This window comes from Podarcis erhardii (genome assembly GCF_964252035.2).
Source record: "Podarcis erhardii genome assembly, chromosome: 2".
NCBI lineage: Eukaryota > Metazoa > Chordata > Lepidosauria > Squamata > Lacertidae > Podarcis > Podarcis erhardii.
The window spans coordinates 34,492,477-34,506,365 of NC_138498.1; the positions used below are offsets into that span (position 1 = coordinate 34,492,477).

The 13,889-nt window shown below is 43.6% G+C and overlaps 1 protein-coding gene across 3 annotated transcripts in view; it reads left to right on the top strand.

Moving 5' to 3' along the window:
- The window catches only part of LOC309335550 (polycystin-1-like), a 68,957-nt gene that overhangs the window by 46,425 nt on the left and 8,643 nt on the right, over nucleotides 1-13,889 (top strand). For 2 of the 3 annotated variants that reach the window (XM_081850617.1, XM_081850618.1), the window contains exons 31-41: nucleotides 876-999; nucleotides 1,294-1,443; nucleotides 2,277-2,335; nucleotides 2,902-3,116; nucleotides 3,744-3,858; nucleotides 5,107-5,279; nucleotides 7,580-7,782; nucleotides 9,418-9,609; nucleotides 11,363-11,517; nucleotides 12,865-12,995; nucleotides 13,566-13,725. In XM_081850617.1, the coding sequence (XP_081706743.1) occupies nucleotides 876-999; nucleotides 1,294-1,443; nucleotides 2,277-2,335; nucleotides 2,902-3,116; nucleotides 3,744-3,858; nucleotides 5,107-5,279; nucleotides 7,580-7,782; nucleotides 9,418-9,609; nucleotides 11,363-11,517; nucleotides 12,865-12,995; nucleotides 13,566-13,725 (1,677 nt within the window). Of the gene's footprint in view, nucleotides 1-875; nucleotides 1,000-1,293; nucleotides 1,444-2,276; nucleotides 2,336-2,901; nucleotides 3,117-3,743; nucleotides 3,859-5,106; nucleotides 5,280-7,579; nucleotides 7,783-9,417; nucleotides 9,610-11,362; nucleotides 11,518-12,864; nucleotides 12,996-13,565; nucleotides 13,726-13,889 lie in introns of those variants that run through there. The other variant, XR_014153569.1, reaches the window with a different exon arrangement.

Sequence of the window (13,889 nt, forward strand, 5' to 3'; positions counted from 1 at the left end):
AAGGAGCGTCTCCACCCCCATCATTCTGCCCCAACACTGAGGTCCAGCGCCGAGGGCCTTCTTACGGTTCCCTCACTGGGGGAAGCGAAGTTACAGGGAAACAGGCAGAGGGCCTTCTCGGTAGTGGCACCCGCCCTCTGGAATGCCCTCCCACCAGATGTCAAAGAAATTAACAACTATATGACTTTTAGAAGACATCTGAAGGAATCCCTGTTTAGGGAAGCTTTTACTATTCGATGAATTATTGTATTTTAGTACAGTGGTACCTCAGGTTACAGACACTTAGGTTACAGATGCTTCAGGTTACAGACTTCACTAACCCAGAAATAGTACCTCGGGTTAATAACTTTGCTTCAGGATGAGAACAGAAATCGCACGGTGGCGGCGTGACAGCAGCAGGAGGCCCCTTTAGCTAAAGTGGTACCTCAGGTTAAGAACAGTTTCAGGTTAAGAACGGACCTCCAGAACGAATTAAGTTCTTAATCCGAGGTACCAGTGTATTTTGTTGGAATCTGCCCAGAGTGGCTGGGGAAACCCAGCCAGATGAGCAGGGTATAAATAATAAATTGTTGTTGTTGTTGTTGTTAGACCTATGGCCAAAGAGCTTGAAGAGCTACAGTTCCCAGCATCTTAACAAACTACAGTTCCCAGGATGCCTGGGGGAGAGGAGAGTGAGATGCTTTAGCTGTATTGTTATAATCAGATGGCTCCTTTCGAGCTCTGACCATCTGATGCATGCATATCATGTTTGTGTGTGTGGTCTAAAAACTGTGCCCTCAGAAAGGAGTCCACATAAAATATGACACTATTCAGATCATTGCTCACTTACTCTAGGTTCTGGCTAAATGGCTAAATCTACATTTCCCCCCCTGCAGCTATCCTGTTGGAAGACAGATTTCTTTGACTGCAGAGAGCATTGTGGTTGGAATAACTGCAGCAGTCGTGGTTTACCCAATACATCTACTCTTCAGTTTTCTCTTCCAGAAAACACGCAGTAAGGTACCTCCTTCAATCATAAAGGCAACATGGAGAGAAAGCTAACCAGGAACCAAGGAAGGAAAGCCACAAAAACAGACATAACTGATAAGAATGGGAAGAATACAAATGCTATAGAATGTTAGAGATGGAAGGGACCGCTGAGTCATGAATCGTTTCCTTTACATTGTGAACTGAATTAGAAATTGCCAAGCAAGTGCTGAGTGGAGCACCAGCCTTTCAAGTGGGTGGCAGCAGGACAAGGGCCCCACTGAACGTTTGGTTAGGGTGTGTGAACATGTCCCCTCTGTCCAACAGATCGTAATAGAAGATCCTGACCCGCCTGCTCAGGACTGCCAGACTGTGGAGATGGATGTGTCTCTTGACTGCTCTAACTTGGGTAGCTCCTCCTTCTTATCTGTCCCGGGAAGAATGGAGTCCATTGTGGATATGGGTTCTGTTGGCAGTGTGAGTAGAGCTATTCTGTGGGCCTCATAGTGGCAATAGAAAGAATTTCCACAGTGTTATATGGAACAGCCAAATGCCGAACTTGCATGAGATCCTGTAACCAACCAGCAACCTCCCCAGGCTTGAGCTATTGTTTTAAAAAGCATTTATATCAATATATAATGTTCAAAGTGCTATGCATATATTATCTTGATTGCCTTTACAAGAACCCTGTGAGGTAGTTTGATTGCTTGTTTCTTATCATCATCATCAACATCATCATCACCCCCATGTTGCAAATGCAGGAGCTGAGTCTGAGAAACTGTGGCATACCTAAAACCAGCTAGTGAGCTTGTAGTTGAGGAGAGGTTTGGATTTCCTGGTTTAAACTCCCGCCTCCTCATCCCACTGCAAGGAATTTGGCTACCAAGGGTATCTAGAGGACATGTTGCATTTTCAAAGCTGCTGCTGCTTCTTTTTTTTACAAAATACAATTCTTTGTTGTGATGCCTTTGTCAACCACTTCCATCTTAAAAGAGCTGCTTTGCTGGAATAAATTCTTCAGGTCGTGTGATACATTTGCAGGAGTAAAGAAAAATAGTATCCACCTTTATTTTATGTTCTACATAACTATAAAAGGTGGTGCCCTGTCATCTATTTCATCTAGTCACCCTCAGTTTGACTTCCGTTCAATATGACATAGTAGCAGAGAGATTAGTTTACTTATATACCCTGAATGGTAATCGGGATGAAGGTTCCTTTGAGGTTTACATTTCTTGGTTTTATGTGGCATCCATACTTGGTATTTCCCTCCCATTTGACCATTTTTATTTGTTTTATTTTGTCCTTTACAGGAATCCCTCTTTAGTAGAAAGCCAGTTTCCAACCAGAAGAACTTCATAGGCAACGACAGGTATTGTTACAATACTGCATGGCAATAGCAAAAATAGCAAGGGAGCATGACAGTTTCACCTTGGTCCTAGAAACAGCTCTCCCATGATGTTGCTTCATCTCATGTGGGTGGGTGTGCACGCATTGGGACAAAGCATATAATAAATCTCACATTTAGTTTGGCCCTTAGTGGTGAGTTAGCCACAAAACAACCCTGAGAAATTATGACTTTGCTTACAGCTATCCAGCAACCTTCTTAGTTGAGTGGAACCTTGGATTTTTGCTGGCATATCCAATCACTTAGCTATAGTAGCATCCTGGCTTTGGTAGGTTTGTCTGAGCAGACTCTTGAGGCACAAGAATCTTTTCTCACCTTAGAACACCCTTCCCTAACCCAGTTCCTACCAATGATGTTGGTTGCTGGCTCTCTCATCAGCCCCAGCGAGAAGGGGCAATGGTCAGGGATGTGAAAGTCTGTTTCAGATTATCTAGCTACAGTTGAAGCACCCTCAACTAGTTAAACAAGGTGTGAGCTTCCTACTGGCCAAGGTTCTGACCTTATTCAGGTGCCTTTTCAAAAATCTGCAGGGCTGCCAATCAATGGCCTTCATGCAACAGCATCTTTGATATTCCTGACCTTTTGAACTCTGACCCCCTGATGAATGGAAGTCGGATTCTCAAGAGGAAGAAGGCAATGGCAAAGTTGGGAATTGACTCCATGTCCAGTTCTGATGATGACCCCCTGTCCTTTTCATTCAGAGATTCTGAGGACAGTAGGAGGTCAAGCTGTGGCCATCACTCTGGTAATCTCCTACCACATTTTCCCTACTATATCTCCCTTGCACTCAATCTATCTCACACATAGATTCGCTCCTGTTTATGAGTAAAAGTTTGGCAGTGGTAAAAAAATGAACCAAACCTAGGCTGCAATCCTAAGTAATACTCACTAGGGGAGTAGGTCCCACTGAACACAGCAGGGCTCGCTGTTGAGTAAACATGTGTAGGATTGCACTGCATCCTTTTACTGATAAATTTGGGCCAATCATAAGTGAAAGCAATTTCTAGCTGGTTTAGGGTACACTTGTTTGTTTGCTTTTTATGCTATTTTGATTCTGAAAAGGAACTTTGAAAGTTGGCCTCCCTCATAATGAGTTACTTCTTCCTCTATACATAAAAATGTAAGGCTGTCATCACGCAGACCCCCCATTGGAGGATTTGTAATGAAAAAGGTGGTTAGTAGTTGTACTGTGCGGTAGGAGGAATGGACATAGGGATGAAGGTGGAAAGTGGGGTGCAAAGCAGGGCTGCAAAATAGGTGAGAGAATTGGCTTCAGAAATGGGGTTGGGAAGGTGAAAAGGAAGCTTAGCTGCATGAAGGCTTACCAGTAGGGCCTACTTTATAACTTCAGTTTTTCTTATTGTCCCCACAGCGGAAGGTTTGCTCAACTGTGCTGTTGACAGAACTCAGGAGAACATCTCTGACTGTGTCACATCTGACAGTGGCCGGTTTTCACCTCAAGTTGAAGCAGATCTCATCTATGATGGGTATGTTGCCTGGTCTGCTGCTGCCTTGAGCAGCCATTCAACTCAAGAGATGGGGGCTCGCAGGGGCGGAGGGAACAAGGCCTTTAAGAAAGTAAATGGATGGACAGCCCAAACTCATAATAATTAATATCTCGATCAATTGAGTTATACACATAAATATAGTCATTCATTCTCATCTGGGTTGTTTTCAGTTAAAAAAGCATATTTTGGTTAATGGAAACAGACAAATATGTGGTGAAAGTGGTTTGAGGCATTGCTTTTCTAGGCAGAGAGGCTGTGTTCAAACTGATTCTGCTGCACTTAGATTGCATGTAACTGCACCCCAAGCACAGTGTATCTCAAAGTGAAGTCTGAACAAGCTAAGCCTGATTATTATTATTATTATTAAAAAATAATATATTTAAAGTATTATTATATATTTATTTATACCACCAAATAAAAACCACCAAAACCAGAAAATAATAATTAAACAACAGGGAAACATTGATAGAATTGTTGTTGTTTAGTCGTTTAGTCGTGTCCGACTCTTCGTGACCCCATGGACCAGAGCACGCCAGGCCCTCCTGTCTTCCACTGCCTCCCGCAGTTTGGTCAAACTCATGCTGGTAGCTTCAAGAACACTGTCCAAGCATCTCGTCCTCTGTCATCCCCTTCTCCTTGTGCCCTCCATCTTTCCCAACGTCAGGGTCTTTTCTAGGGAGTCTTCTCTTCTCATGAGATGGCCAAAGTATTGGAGCCTCAGCTTCACGATTTGATCGTTTATAGAATTAAAACTCTATATGTCATTAATATTATATTATATTATATTATATTATATTATATTATATTATATTATATTATTATATTATATTATATTATATTATATTATATTATATTATATTATATTATATTATATTATATTATATTATATTATTATATTATATTATATTATATTATATTATATTATATTATATTATATTATATTATATTATATTATATTATATTATATTATATTATATTATATTATTATAACACATATTATTCGACCCTAAGTTCAGACTCATCCTGGTGCAATAGCAGCAAACCTGCATTAGCCTGAAAATTAGACATGTCTGTGCCAGCCTAGCCTGGACAGGGCTGTGAGCTGCCTGTAGCCCCCCCCCCCCTTCTGAAATGGCTCCTATGTGTTGTTGTACCTTCCCTGGTGGCTGAGACACATCCTTCGCCTCTAATTCTGGCACATTCTTCTTTTGTTCCCTTGTCTGGCAGAATGGAAAGTTCTAGTAGTGGCTGGTCCGATGGGATTGTGCAGCATGGAAGCAGCTGGGGCTTACTACGGAAGTCGTTCTCTTACGTCTCTGCTATGACCAATATTGGCAGCGCTTTCTTTTCTGACCTGGAACTTCCGCCTGCTACTGTTTCCTCGCTTTCTACCCGGATTGGTATGTGTGAACACTAATGGGATATGTCCTCATAGACTTGTATTATGGGAGCCTCAGTGCTGGGACAGGGGGCACCTGTAATATGACGTAACATAGATTAGATTTCCCTTAGCACACTTTAATTTCTCTTTTGTACATATGATCAAGGCAGCTAAATTGCTTCTTCCACCTTTTGCACAGTTGTTTAAAGGCAGAATCAGAATTTTATTCTGAGTTGGGACATAGTACCGTATTTTTCGCCCTATAGGACGCACTTTTTCCCCTCAAAAAATGAAGGGGAAATGTGTGTGCGTCCTATGGGGCGAATGCAGGCTTTCGATGAAGCCTGGAGAGCGAGAGGGGTCGGTGCGCACAGACCCCTCCCACTCTCCAGGCTTCGCGGACCTCTCCACAAGCGGTGGGAGCGCTCCCGCTGCTTGCGGAGAGTTGCCTGCATACCTAAGCCTGCGCCCGCTGAGCTCAGCGCGTCCAGGCTTCGCGGACCTCTCCACAAGCGGCGGGAGCGCTCCCGCTGCTTGCGGAGAGTTGCCTGCATGCCGAAGCCTGCGCCCGCTGAGATCAGTGCGTCCAGGCTTCGCGGACCTCTCTGCAAGCGGCGGGAGCCAGCCCTGGGCTCCCACGGCTTGCAGAGAGCTGCCTGTTTGGGGACTGGGGTCGGGGGAAGCTCGGGCCTCCCCCGCCCCAGCCCCGCGCCTGGGGGGGGGGAAATAATTTTTTTCCCTTTATTTCCCCCCAAAAAAACTAGGTGCGCCTTATGGGACGGTGTGTCCTATAGGGCGAAAAATACGGTAATTATTCTGGATTAACTAATGCAGGATGGGACGCAGGTGGTGCTGTGGGTTAAACCACAGAGCCTAGGACTTGCTGATCAGAAGGTCGGTGGTTCGAATTCCCACGACAGGGTGAGCTCCCGTTGCTCAGTCCCTGCTCCTACCAACCTAGCAGTTTGAAAGCACGTCAAAATGCAAGTAGATAAATAGGTACCGCTCCAGCGGGAAGGTAAACGGCGTTTCCGTGCGCTGCTCTGGTTCGCCAGAAGCGGCTTAGTCATGCTGGCCACATGACCCAGAAGCTGTACGCCGGCTCCCTCAGCCAATAAAGCGAGATGAGCGCCGCAACCCCAGAGTCGGGCATGACTGGACCTAATGGTCAGGGGTCCCTTTACCTTTACCTTTTAACTAATGCAGGGGGGGGGGGGAGAAACAGAGTCTGTTTTTCTTTTCACATAATTCATTGACCAGGTGAAGATAATGCCTGGACTCCTGTGCAACAAAAAGACATGCCATTTTCATGGCACTCTTAAGGGCTGACAAAGGATAGGATGTTGCAGCGTTTGATCCTGGTCAAATTTTACCCCTGACAACTTAACCCTTTCTGTTGTTGCATCTAGACTTTGGAATACTCTCCTCAGAGAAGATCATCTGCCCCTTTCCATAATATCTTTCTGTGAAAACAATTTTATTTATGCATACTGTTAAAGTAAAAAGCAGATAAATGGCAGTAGGAGGTTGCTTTGAGTTTCTGTATTCATGCAGTTGTACCTTGGTTCTCGAATGCCTTGGTACTTGAATGTTTTGGCTCCCGAAAGCTGCAAACCCGAAAGTGAGTGTTCCGGTTTGCAAACATTTTTCGGAAGCCGAACGTCCGACGTGGCTTCCAATTGAGTGCAGGAAGCACGTGCAGCCAATCGGAAGGCACGCTTTGGTTTTTGAACAGTTCCAGGAGTTGAACGGACTCCCGGAACGGATTAAGTTCGACAACCAAGGTACAACTGTATATGCTTTCCCAAAGTAGTATATTATTGTTTCTTCTTTTGTGATTTTACATGATTTTATTGTTTTGAATTTATTTTGTTGGGAACACACTGGCGTTAATACTGTTGGACACTGTGTGTTTATGCTACATACATTGTTTTGGAATATTATTTGTTTCTTTTTAAAAAATAAATAAATTGGACACTTTAAAGTGGAAATGCAGAATGAATATGGTCTCACTTGAGTGATGTCCCCTTATGGACCATGAGGCACTGAGGATGAGATTGCTTTCTTAAATTGGGCAAGGTGCATTTTCTGGTTAGGAGGAGGCGATACAGGGCTTAGAAGTACTTGGAGCAAGGGTAATTTTGCCCTGCTCGGATGGATTGATATAATAGATGAATGCCGTGTTCACCTAAAAGAGATAAAAATGCCCATGGCTGCTTTCATACAGATGAAATCATAGCTCTTGAGAAGAGGAAGGATCCTAGGATTCTTCCAAATAAAAGGGATGTAACTCCAGGTGCTTGGTTGTCTTCATTTTAGGGGTGCCCCGAAGACCCCAGGAATGGCTCTTCCCTGCCAGGATGCTCCCAGCTATCTACATAGCCATCTTCTTGCTGCTTGCTGGCTGTTTCTCCATCAATATCTTATATGGCTCCTCCTTCCTTGACCACACTGCCTTGATGTGGCTAATCTCCTCTGCCTTTGCTTTCGCCACATCTTTCATCTTTTTGGAGCCAATGAAGGTAATAGCACAACAAAATTCATTGGCACTGCTGGAATTTTCTCAACGGTCACACCTGCTATATATTTACAGTGGTACCTTGGTTCTCAAACTTAAGGAAGTTTCTCAAATTCCGGAAGTCTGTTCCAAAACCAAAGTGTTCCAAAACCAAGGCGCGCTTTCCCATAGAAAGTAATGCAAAACAGATTAATCCATTCCAGACTTTTACAAACAACCCCCTAAAACAGCAATTTAACATGAATTTTACTATGTAACTAGACTATTGATCCATAAAATGAAAGCAATAATCAATGTACTGTAAAATAAATAAGACAGTATTGTAGATGATTAAAAGTTAAAATTAAAAAAAAAAAATCTTACCTGCACCGATGATGGTCATTGTTTGGATGGGGGCCTTTTATCCATTTCTGTAGTCACACAATCAATCAATCAATCAGTAGCTGAACTGGGTACCACCCAGTCACAAAAACAAATTAACCTAAAAAGCCTCAAAAACAAAAACGCAAAATAAATAGCAAAAACAAAAGTGCCAAACTTAATCCATTCCGGAAGTCCATTTGACTTCCGAAATGTTCAAAAACCAAGGCACAGCTTCTGATTGGTGCAGGTGCCCCGGAAACAATAGCCGAAAGTCACATCGGACGTTCGGCTTCTGAAAGACGTTCGAAAACTGGAACACTTACTTCCAGGTTTTCGGTGTTTGGGAACCAAGGTACCACTGTATAGATAATGTTTAAACCAAAAAACTTTATTGCAAACAACTCTGTAATCAGCCTGTAAGCCTTTAAGTTCTTTTAAGACACAGTTGGCCAAACTATGCATGATGTGGGAGATCTGTGATGTTTTAATGCTTTCTTTTTAATGAGATAGTTCCTAGATTAAGCAGTGGCACTGGGAAGGATGTGCATTTAACAGTCTCTTTCCCATTCTATATGTTCCTGACCAAAATCCCCCTCCCCTGCTTATGGGAAATCTAATGACTTTTCAATTTAATGCGTAGTTTCCCTCTAAACCAAAGTAAGGGCTATTTGTACAACTGGCCTGCTAATAAAAGGCTGGGAAGAAAAACTAGTGAATTTTAAAAAAAGAAATCAGCAGAAAGGCTGCCTGTGAAGTATATTCTTGGTCAGAGTCAAGAAGTGCCATGATATCCACTCATAAGTCTAGAGAGAAGGCCAATGAAATCTTGAAAGAACAGCTTTGTGTATTGAATTAACACATTCTGTACAGTGGTACCTTGGGTTAAGAACTTAATTCGTTCTGGAGGTCCAATCTTAACCTGAAACTGTTCTTAACCTGAAGCACCACTTTAGCTAATGGGGCCTCCTGCTGCTGCTGTGCCGCCGGAGCACGATTTCTGTTCTCATCCTGAAGCAAAGTTCTTAACCTGAGGTACTATTTCTGGGTTAGCGGAGTCTGTAACCTGAAGTGTCTGTAACCCAGGGTACCACTGTACTAGGATTCCCTGGCATCTCCAGGGATTGAAAGACTCTTGGTAGGTGGGGGTTTGGGGTGCAACGCTGGCAAGCTGGCACCAATTAGTGTTGACAGTGCTTAACTAAATGGGCTGACTTGGCAGAAGACCGTTTCCTCTGCCCCTCCAGCAATGCCTTTGAGAATATACCTGCTTTCTCAGGTGCTCTTTGGGGCTCTGCATGCCGCTCTCATCAGCAAGCCAGTGGAGAGCGAAGCTGATGGGCTGGTGGAGAAGCCCTTGGTGAAGCAGATGCCCGAACGAGTTGGGAAGGTGCGCGTGCCCTGTGGTTATGGGCTGCTGCAGGCCAAGGAAGAGGCCAAGAAAGTCCGAGCTCTCAAAGGGTTGATGTGGGTAAGTGACTTCTTCCCTTGTGCAAAATGTTGGAATGGGTGGCTTGAGGAACCGCACAAATGATGGAGGTGGGAAAGAAGAATGGTGCAATTGATAGAACATTCAGTTAGGCTCTAAGCAATGACGCTCTAATAATAATAATAATAATAATAATAATAATAATAATAATAATAATAATAATAATTTATTATTTATACCCCGCCCATCTGGCTGGGCTTCCCCAGCCACTCTGGGTGGCTTCCAACAAAATATTAAAATACAGTAATGCATCAAACATTAAAAGCTTCCCTAAATAGAACTGCCTTCAGATGTCTTCTAAAAGTCTGGTAGTTGTTGTTCTCTTTGATATCTGCTGGGAGGGTGTTCCACAGGGCGGGTGCCACTACCAAGAAGGCCCTCTGCCTGGTTCCCTGTAACTTGGCTTCTCACAGCGAGGGAACCGCCAGGAGGCCCTCGGTGCTGGACCTCAGTGTCCGGGTAGAACGATGGGGGTGGAGACGCTATACTGGACTGAGGCCGCTCTAAGCAATGGAGCAATGAATAAAGATGGCTAAAGGAAGAAGATACCTAAGGACACAGGAAGACCCCTCCTAGATTAGATCTAGTGCTGTATCCTGTTCTCTCAGTGGCCAGAGGTAGTGGCAATCAAGGTAAGAGGAGTGTGTTTGTGGGAGGGGGGGTTATTGTTTTGTTTTTGGTTTATTATCTATTTTGTGTTCTCAGTTTACATCAGGCTACAACCAAACAGTGGGCCTGGTCCCTGACCCACAAGCTGGTGATGATCAGTGAATTAGAAAAAACGAGATTGCAAGTGTGAGGATTTTCTTTGACCACTAGGTGTCAGAACAGATTTAAATTTCAACTTTATTGATAATGGCAGCTAAGGTTGGAGACCGATTATAATTTGAAGTTGAAAGTTAGGATGGCAGTGCATCAGTGATTCAAACAGGTATGTAGATTTCTTGTGGTGCCCCTAAGCTCTGCCAAACCAGTTTGACCAGAGATGATAACAGGGCAAAAGAAATAACTGTCCACCTCAAGAGCAATCCTGGATGGAACTTGGCCTTTGCTAGCCTGGAGCCCTCCAGGTGTTTTGAACTACAACTCCCACTAGCCCTGGCATTACATAGGGATGCTGGTTAGGGCTGATGGGAGTTTGTAGCCGTAAACATCTGGAGGGCACCAGGATGGCAAAGGCTGCTTTGATGTGTAGCACCTTCAACTCTCTGAAAAACGTTTGCCCAATAAGATTGTGGCTTTGACCTAAACATTAGCGACTTGTCTTGCGCAGGGACAAGTTCATATGGCTGGACCAGGGCTTCAGTGAAGTTAGTTATCCTGCTGCTGTTCTGGACTGGTTTTATAGGATAGGATATTCCATTCTATGGATAATTTCTGCCTGGCTGGATTTGAACTGATCTGACCAATATTGTTTTGTACTTTAAACGACACGGAAATCGAATTTAAGGGTAGCATAAAAGTGTTTTAAATAAATAAATAATAATAATAATAAAAATAAATAGTAATGCAACCTAAATCCTTTTGTTGTTGTCACTCAATGGTAGTGTTAGGTAGTTGGAAAACACTACATCTTTCTGTGTTTAAATTAAATAATAAATGCACATTAGCAATTACTGGGGTTTTCACCTCTTTGCAGTCTGGTTTTTGATCACTCTCTTATTGGCAGTACTTGACATCCCTGTTCATGCTCCATCACTTTTGTTGCTTTCTTCTCCCACCTCCTCCTCTCCAGAACTGCCTCACTCATATGCTATTCTTTCTGGTTGTGCTGACTATCAATTACCAGAGATGCTTCCATGACAACAACGTCCACCTCCTGCATGCTGCTGTCAAACAGGCCATCTCTGTGACAAACGACAAAGGACTGAACTTCACTTCTGTGCGCAGGTGAGCTCTCCAGAGAGAGGGGGGGGGGACATGGACAGAGGAGGCAGCTCACCATCTCTAGAGAAATATAATAAAAAGTATATTTCAGGAAGACACCACATGACCAAATAGTCAAATGTGTCAAAGAACAAGTAAGTTGTCTTCGAACAAAGCTGCAAATACAATCAGACATGGCCCAACTGCTTGTCCATCTTGCCAGATTTCTGTCTGTGTCAGTCATTGTTGCCAGATGCTACATACAGTATATTCACACTAGAGCAGTTGTTGTACTGTAGTGTGTGCCGTTTTTTCCCCAAAGTGCTTGAAGGCATTCTAACACAAAGCACCTTACATTTTTTAAAAGTTCTTCAAATTGTAAAAGTGCTACTAATCCCCCCCCCAAAAAAAAAACCCTGCTGCAAATGCATCCTGCAAGCTGAGATAAAATAGAAAAACAATGCAGCATTTCCATCTTCTTGTAGTCATAAGAGCTGAGGTGGCCTTGTCAGGCTGGCTAGTCCAAACCTTGCTCCGTTTGGGAAGACAGAGGATCCCTGAGAGATTTCTACCCAGCAAGTGCTTGAAGGCTCTCCAGCAAGGAAGGGTCACTGAATTCTTGACTGGAACGTTGCTGTAGTAGGCTGTTGCAGTAAAATCATTGTGTGGCACCCAAAAATGAGCATTCATTATCCATCTGGAAATTTAATGACACACATCGTCCATGCAAGTATTTCAGAATGATCACTGCTCACTCCTCCAGCTGTGTGTTGTTCTGGAGGTTCTTCTGACACCCTCCTGGGCCAGTTTTGTGGGGCATGGGGGAAATTCCTTTGCACATGGCTTCCATGGACAATGTTCATTAAGTGACTCCTGCCCTAGTTATTTCACCCTGAGCCTTGTTCATGTTAAGACTTTCAGAGACCAGAGCAGCCTCAAATCCCTGATGGTTGAAGGCCAAGGGGAGTCCACAGGTTGTTCTCAGTGTTCCTCTGGGTCTTGTGGCGAATACCTCCTTGTAAAGGCAAACTGGAACTGGCTGGCTGCACCCACAGATGGATTCCTTAGTCCATTGATGGGTGAAATCATCATACAGGGGTGGCAAGAAATTTTATTTCCTATAGAACAACTTTCCAGTATGTGTTCAGTTGCAATCAGTTTATTTCGTCTCACCCGCATTTTTGTAGCAGGGATGGATTTTTTAAAAATGTATTTTTATTAAAAATTTTCTTGATTTACAAAGGGATGGATTTCATTGTCAGAGAATTCTAGGATTGCAAAGGGATTCTTTACTGTGATTTGCTTTAAAAACAGGCCACTTGGTTGAAGAACTGCACTGGTCCTTTTTCTCTCCTTTTTCTTATTTTGTAGCTACTCCGACACATTGGAATGGATTGACACAGTGCTACTGAAATACCTTTATGGCAACGCAAAGCTGACAATAGTAGGAGTGCCTCAGCTGCAGCTACAAAGCTCCACCGCAAGCCAAATGATGGATCTAGGTGTGAATTCTTCTACAATCATCTTTTTCTCTTGGGTGGTAAAGTGACAAACAGGCAGTAAGAGATTGTGTCTGGCCAAAAGAAGAAAACAAATGAACGAACAAAATAACAAAGTTGGGTTTTTAAAAAATGTCAGGGTTGAGACTTCAGTAGAGCTAATGTAGTCAGGCTTGGTTTTATGGACACATTTGACAAACAATGAAAAGAGGAAATTGGGAACATTCAGGCGAAGCCCTAAAAATATGAAAGTGAGCTGGGATGCGGGGGGGGGGGGAGGAAATGTAACCCGGATCTGAGAGAAGCCCCAAGCCCCAAGGTGACATGTACTGTACATTAAACCTGAACTAGTGGGAGGGACTTTTGTGGGACTGCAATAAGGTTACCCCCAAACGTATGCCAGGGGTTTAAAGGAGAAATAGGGTGAATATAGGTTGGGCTACTAAGTTGGAGAGTGTGAGCTTGTAGAAAATCACTTGTACATGTTGAAAGGCATAATATCTAGCAAGTGGCATCTGAGATTCTTTAAAATAATAAAAAAGCTTTGCCTGTACATTTTTCTGTGCCTCCTAGGACTTCCCCGGCCTGGAATTGCATCTCAGATATACCACTTCAGTACTGCCAGCCGCCCCTGTCCTCTGTGCCACCTGTCTGGGTCCAGATCAGAAGCTCCTAGGGATACAAATAAAAACGCATGCATGCCCCCTGGCACAACTGAGCACACTTCTATTAGGTATGAATTGATGTGGGGATGCTTACCTCTGGGTTTCTCCCTTGTAGTTCCTTCTTATTTCTCTTCTGAAGACCCATTCTCACAACCCCTATCAGCATGTGGCAGCTTTCAGTCTATCTGTGCTGACGCCCAGACAGGCTGCCACAGGTTGAACCAGTTGTGTG